Source organism: Mandrillus leucophaeus, unplaced genomic scaffold, assembly GCF_000951045.1.
Source record: "Mandrillus leucophaeus isolate KB7577 unplaced genomic scaffold, Mleu.le_1.0 Scaffold366, whole genome shotgun sequence".
In the NCBI taxonomy this organism is placed as follows: Eukaryota; Metazoa; Chordata; class Mammalia; order Primates; family Cercopithecidae; genus Mandrillus; species Mandrillus leucophaeus.
Window position 1 is genome coordinate 1,369,167 of NW_012103876.1, and position 7,134 is coordinate 1,376,300.

Below are 7,134 nucleotides of genomic sequence, written 5' to 3' on the forward strand. Positions count from 1 at the left end.
TACCTGGAGGAGGGCGATGCCCACGAAGACTCCCGCCACCACAATCAGGTTGTCCTGCAGCCACTTCTCAAACTGGCCCACGCAGCCTTTGGTGTGGATGAAGCCCTGCTGCTCCAGTTCCTGGGGACACGCAGGCACCAGGCTCAGCCTGCCTGCCCTTCAGGCCGGCTCCCTCCCTCCCCAGCCTGCCAAGCTCACACCCACCCCAGGGCCTAACCCTGCAGCACCTCTCCCCACAGGGCCTCCACAAAGCCGGCTCTTCTCATGGGGTCTCAGCACGGACGCACGCCCCCTCCTGCCTGCCCAGCTCCTCTCCTATTACCTCCCTTATTTTCTTCCAGGCTTTCAACTGAGACCGTCACATGGCTGTTCATACTGCTTTCTCTAAGGGCTTACCGTCGTTCTCCCTCCACTCCTCCAGAGCCGACTGTCTCATGAGCACCAAATCTCTGGTCTCTAGGGCAAAGCCGGGCACCCCAAGGGTGCTCCACAGAGCAGGACTGAGTAAACCCACATCTTCCCAGGCCCAGGGATCTGCTCTCGCTCTGCTGCCTGGGTGCCTGGCTGGTTCCTGGGACCCAGCACCCTCTTCCCAAAGAACGCCTCACCCCTTCCAGAAGAGGTTATAGACAGTCGCATTCCCATCCCAGTACCCCCGCCTGCCCCAGCGCAGTTCCTACCCCTCTCACCAGTTTGAGCCGGACGTCATAGCCACACTGGGTATTGAGGACATCCTCCTGAGGGGAGACAGGCCAGTTAGTGACTTGGTGAGGAACACATCCCATGGGGTCCATGGTACCTGGTCATTGCAGTGGCTTTTCCTTCTCAGAGGAAGCAGATAGGCCCGTGGAGTCTGCTGTGTCTGCCAGTCTTAAGTGAGGCTCTCTGAGGTCCATGTGCCTCTTTTATTTTTTTTTTTTTGAGACAGGGTCTCACTCCATTGCCCACGCTGGAGTGCAGTGGCATGACCATAGCTCACTGCAGCTTCAACCTCCTGGGCTCAAGTGATCCTCCCACCTCAGCCTCCCAAGTAGCTGGGACCACAGGATTGTGCCACCATGCCTGTCTAATTTTTTTTTTTTGTAGACCTGAGGTCTCACTGTGTCGCCCCAGCTGGTCTCGAACTCTTGGACGCAAATGATCCTCCCATGAGCCACTGCACCCGGCCCCACGTGCCTCTTTCCCAGACCCTGGAATGCATGGCTGCAATCGCCAACCTAGATCTGCCTCCGTTCAGGAATCCTGCCTTATCTTATAGGGAGATAAGAATGGGGAGAAACCTGGCCCTTGGCATCCCAGATGAATTGTGACTGAAGAAACATCACCAGGAGAGGTTTCTGCCCTGAAGAAAGTCATAAGGGACAGAGGTCCCCACTCACTCCTACCCTGCAATGGTGGCCCAGTGGGGTGGTGGCTGGCAATGGCCCAGGCGACCCCTGCCACATACAACTGTAACTGAGAGTGACAGCCTGGCCAACCTTCAAGCTGGCCAGGGGCAGACAATGGCTGCGGCTGTGTTTCTGTGGATGTACAGGGTGCAGGGAGGCCCTCCAGGCCAGTCCCCATCCCTGTGCCCCAGCGTCCTGCGGTTTCCATCTCATTACAATAGAAAAGACAGGTCTTGCTGAACAGGGAAAGCGGCCGCGCCCCAACAGGCTTCAGTGCCACCCATGTAAAACAGCCTCCCCCAGCATCCGTGCCTCCAGAGCAGGGCAGAGCAGAGCGGGCCCCATGGGGGGCTTCCCCCGAGTCTGTGCACTGGAAAGCCCCGCACCTCTCCTCCCCCAGCCCCACTCACTGCAGGGTCCCTGATGCAGCAGGAGAAGGGCACCCCGCAGCGCTCCCGGCTGGGGTTCAAGTCAGTGCAGTTGAAGTAGATATTGAGGTTCCAGTCGTTGGGGCCTCGGGCTCCGCAGCAAGACCACTGTGGGGGAAGGGGAGAGCCCCAGGTGAGCCAGGCCCACCCCGGGAGCCTCAGCCTGTTTGGGGACAAGCCTAGGCTGCAGGAAAACAGGGCTGTCAGGGACGGGGCTGGGACAGCCAGGTGGGTGGCCACCTCCCCATCCCCACAGGCCTGGGCCCAACCTCCAGGTTCCAGGTTGGGGAAGCAGAGGGGTGCAAGGGAGGGGATCCTGAGCTTTCCCCCCGGCCCAAGAGAGGCTAGGAAAAGGGAGGGAGTGGGACAAGGATACTGGTTCAACGACCATGGCTTCCTCCAGACTACCTGAGAGGCAGGCGCTGGGCCAAGCCCTGTGGCGGCAGAGACCGCTGGGCCCCATGTCTGCAGCAGGCCTCCCACACTTGCCCCAGAGGTTCTACAAAGCCCTCTTCTCCGCAGTGCAGGGACAGGAGGGGAGTCCTGCCCACCCCAGCCTGCCACTCCCATAGCCATCCCACTCCATTTCCTCCATACCAGCTGGCATCATCCGCACCCTATCATCCCCACCCAGAACACCCTAAGCTGTCCCCTAGGCAGGGTCAATGGCAAGGTTGGGATCTGCCATGAACCACGGTCTTGTGGGGCACACGGGTGCGCACAGCCTTCACTGAGCAGCAGCACCGCGGCTGAAGAGCAGCACACAGGGCTGGGGGAGCTCGAGCTCGGCAGCAGACAGACAGGCTCCGGGGCCGAGCCAGAGAGCTGGAGGAGCCAGGCCTGCCACACGCCCTGCATGTGCTGGTCCCAGGGCAGGGTTCAGCCTCCACCTGCCTCCTGGCACCTGCTCAGTGCCAGCTGCTCCTGCTAGAGAACACTCTCCCTTCTCTTCCTTCTCCTCCTTTGGGAGGCTTCAAGCTCTCCACGCAGAGGCCTTCCCATTCTCCACCCTTCATTTTGACTCTTACCACAATGCACAATTTTGCACACATGTGTGTACATGCACACATTCGTTTGTTCTGCTTGTTCACCATCTGTCTCTTCCCAACTGCCATCCCTGAGAGGACAGGTCCCAGCTTTTTTCCCCGCCAAATCCCCAGGGCCTGGCTTGGGGTCTGGCATATGGTAGACCCTTAACAATCATGTGCTGAATGAATGAATTGCATCATAACTGCTTGGCTATGTCTGCCTCTGCCCTGGGTTGAGAGCTGCTTGAAGCAGGCACCAGCTCTGCCTCATCTCTGGATCCAGAGCTGACTCTTGGTGGTGACTGGTGCCAAGGGCATGTGGCCATGCGTGGGTGTGATCGGGTGTGACTCATGTGTGACTGTGGGACCATGTGTAGGTGCAGGTGTGATCAAGTGTGCCTGTGAGTATGTGACTGGGTGTGGGTGTGACTGTGGGTGACAGTGTGTGACTGTGTGTTTGTGGTAAGGGGTGAGTGGGCGAGATGGTGCAGGTGGGAGGCAGATAGGGTTTCGGGAACTCTTCTCTGGCTGCTCTTCACTAGGGTTAAGTTTGCAAGCTTGAGGGCAGACCTTCCGTCAGGGGTCTAAACTCTAATATGCACAGAGGCCAAATACAGTATAAATGAGAGATAAGGGCTGACAGATATAATAAAATACAGAGTGTTGGGAACAGTGGCAAACAGAGCCTCTGTACCAGTAAAAGGGCGGCAGCAACAGCTCCAGCTGATACTGTGGGCCCAGGGTTGAGCAGAAGTAGAAATCTATATTTTTACGTCTCATTTTCTCCATTCTCCTGTGTGTCGCGGGCCCTGGCCTGGGAGCTGCCAATGTGGAGCCCATGCCCTCTGTTCCCCAAGGCCGTGGCCCTATGGCACTAGGCAAATGGGGAGCCATAAGGATCACCAGGGGCTGGCTCTCCTCGGACGAGGACACTCCTGGGTCTCTCTCCTGGGGCCCGCTAGCCCAGGTGGGTAAGGAGATGGTCCCATCACGGGGAACTTGCTTCCTCATTCGTCTGCCAGGAAGGTGCCTCCTACAAGTGTCCCAGGCTGGACGCTGGACTCACGTATTCCTGAGCAAAGTCAATGAGGTTCTGGAGGTCAATGTCGTCCCGGTAGGCCTTGACGTTGTTGTTGATGAAGAGGTTGAGCTGGTCTCGAATCCAGTCCTTGAAGACAAAGGCCAGGATCCCTGCTGCCAGCTCCAGGAAGAAGATGAGGCCGAGGAACACGGAGAACTGGGGTTGGGGCATACAGACAGTGGGGGTTGGAGACGCAGGGCTCTGGTGGCCTCCCAGGGCTTGAGTGTGCCACAGGGAAGGGTTCCATCTCTACCTCCACCAAGACCCAGAGGCGCCCAGAGTCCCCACCTTCTATTATTTCAGTATTGTTATATGATGGTAAAAGGCATCTGTTCTTACCTACCCATCCAATTCCCTTTGTCTGGTAATCACACCCTGCTCTCTCTGAAAAATCATCCTCCATGCAAACCTCTAGTTTCCAAGGTTCGGATGGAGCCACATCCCCGCACCCACCAGTCCCAGATACAGGACTGGCAAGTGCCCAAAGCTCACCAATCAGAGCACTACCTCCCTCGGCCTCCAGGGATTGGTCCAGGGGCAGCCAATCAGAGCCAAGGAAATGCAATTAAAGCACTTTGGGAAAACAGTTGGGAAGAGAGCTCTCAGCCTCCAGCAGGAGTTCCTGGGAGGGCATGGGGAAGCCGGCTCTGTTCCTGAGCCTCCTGCTACCTAGGAATAGAGCCAAAACGGGGGAGCGGGGGGACCTGAGAAACAGAGAGAAAGCAGGCCAAGTGACACTGTAGCAGCCCCTGGATCAAACTGCACCGGCAGCCAGCACACCCCTGGACTCTTCTTATTTGAGTCAATAAACATTTTATGCTTGGGCCACCAGGTCTCGGTCACTTACCATACCACAGAAAGGATCCTAGTAAATATAGATAACATAAATCTAACGATGACGATTATAGCATAATAATAAAGCTACACATCATTAGGCTCCAACTGTATTGCAAGAACTGGACGGGAGGAGATTGGGGTTCCCAGTGGATCTCGAGGGCAGCACTCACAAACTTGAGCAGGAAGGTGTTCTCCCGGAGGGCCCCGATGCACCCAGCAAAGCCCAGCACCGACATGACGCCGCCAACTACCACAAACAGCCACACGGGGTCAAGGCCTCCCAGATCTGTCAGCGCTGAGATGTTGGAGAGAACACCCTGTGCCAGGCAGCAGAGGCAGGTGTGGGGAGCTGACCTTCCCACCACCTCGTCCCACACCAGCCCCACGCCCGCCCACTGCCTTACCTTCTCACCCCAGGCCCAGAGGCCGATAGCCAGGAACAGGGCTCCCAGTACCTGCAAGGGCAGCAGCAAAGAGCTCAGGGCTGGGAGCAGCCCCAGGACTCTCCCGGCTCATCCTTCCCCAGTGGGCAGGGCCTTTGGGAAGCCAGTGGAGAGAGGAAGAGGCACAAGGGCTGTGAACAGGATCTGCGGTCCTTTCCATCTTCCCAAGAACATATCCCAGTGCTTCTTCCCCACAGGACACAGCCTGGAGGACTGAACCCTCCCCTAGCCTTGGGATGGACATCAGGGGCCCCTTCCTGGAACTCCAAACTGGAGCAGACTGTGGCCAAGACACTCCTGCCAAGGAGCAATAGCAGCAGTGGCAGCAGGGGTAGTGACGGCACCAGCATACTGAGCCTCTACTCCTGACCGAAGCTGGTGTTTGGGTTCCAGGCTCCTAGCCTCCGTTCTGCACCCTCCCAAGTCCAGCTCTCCTGCTGCCCTAGAGTCCTGTGACTGTTGCCCCACCTTCGACACTCCTCCCCAGCCCCATCCTACCCCTTTAACCGCCTGCCAGAGTCAGTTTCTGTGGCTCACAATCAGATGCCCTGGAATGACGAGGAATCTCAATGATCCCCAGCAGAATCCAGAGGGAAAAGCCTGTTCCGGGAGGAGGGTTGGGCAGAGGCAGAGGCCCTGACACAAGACCACGTCTAGTTCAAGGAACAAACTGAAGGGCAGACAGTCCGGACCCACAGGGCCCTGGAGGCTGTGGAGAGGAGACTAGACAGTACTCTAGCAGCAGTCAGAAACCATGAGCCAGATGGCCGGGCGCGGTGGCTCACGCCTGTAATCCCAGCACTTTGGGAGGCATCCGGCCTATGCCAGTGGCTTTGCCCCGTGGTCACAGCTCTGCCTGGGCCTTCAGAACACCAGCCAGACTCCCCACCGGGGCAGTCCAAGTGCCCCTCCTCCATCCTCAGCTTTCCCACCTTCCTGCCTCAATTCCCTCCTGGGAAGAGCCCTGGATGTCAAGGCTGGTTACCCTCACACCTGACCCTGGGCAGGTCCCTGGGCATGCAGTCTCAGAGCGGGCAAGCCTGGGGCCATGACCCCACCTCCTACAACCTCCCCACCCACCTGCTTTCTCTGCAGACTCCTTTCCCTCAGCACATAGACTCGGCCAAGGCCTTTATCACCTTCCCTTCCCTGACCTTGGGCTCCCCACACTGCTCTATTCTTTCTCTAGAAACATCTTCCCTTCCATCCTACCTGGTGGGTCTGCTGATGTGAAACCAAACATCACTTCTCCTGCCTCCTCCCACTTGGCCTGCCCTTGGCCTTCGGACAGGGGACTGAGTGCCACTGTCTCCTTCCTGAACCCCACCTTCAGTTAACTCAACCCCATTCCTCCCCGAGCTCCTTCCCAGGATGCTCTGCCTTCACCTGCCCACACCTGCAGCTGGTCCCACGGCCTCCAGCCTCAGCCTTCTGCCGTTCTTCCTCCTCACACTCGTCTTCCATCCCATCATGGCACCAGCATCTCCCAATCTCCACCCAGACCTCACATTGGTCCCACACCCCTTCGTCCACCCGCCTGCAGCAAATACCTCCACAACCCACCGGCACTGATCCCCGCCATGCCGGGAATTCACTGGTGAATAGGACGGACTCGACCCTCACGGAGCTTACACTCCAGCAGGGGAGACGGACGGTGAGCGAGCAGACAGGGAAACTTCAGATGCAAACAGACCCCTTAACAAATATCGAGCAGGGTGATGAGAGGGGGGATGCTGGGGTTGGAGGTGAGCTTTAGAGAGGGCAGGAGGGAGGGAGGGGGCATTTCAGCTAAGGTTTGAATGATGAAAAGAGCAAGAGGGAAAAGCCTGTTCCAGGAGGAGGGTTGGGCAGAGGCAGAGGCCCTGACACAAGACCACGTCTAGTTCAAGGAACAAACTGAAGGGCAGACAGTCCGGACCCACAGGGCCC

At 57.9% G+C, this 7,134-nt stretch overlaps 1 protein-coding gene across 4 annotated transcripts in view; it reads right to left on the minus strand.

The window, feature by feature from the left end:
• Positions 1-7,134, minus strand: part of TSPAN17 (tetraspanin 17) — an 18,046-nt gene that overhangs the window by 8,652 nt on the left and 2,260 nt on the right. For 2 of the 4 annotated variants that reach the window (XM_011989992.1, XM_011989990.1), the window contains exons 2-7: positions 5,167-5,217; positions 4,933-5,079; positions 3,911-4,081; positions 1,799-1,924; positions 690-737; positions 4-120 (exon numbers count right to left, since the gene is read on the minus strand). In XM_011989992.1, the coding sequence (XP_011845382.1) occupies positions 4-120; positions 690-737; positions 1,799-1,924; positions 3,911-4,081; positions 4,933-5,079; positions 5,167-5,217 (660 nt within the window). Of the gene's footprint in view, positions 1-3; positions 121-680; positions 738-1,798; positions 1,925-3,910; positions 4,082-4,932; positions 5,080-5,166; positions 5,218-7,134 lie in introns of all 4 variants that reach the window. The other 2 variants (XM_011989991.1, XM_011989989.1) reach the window with 2 other exon arrangements.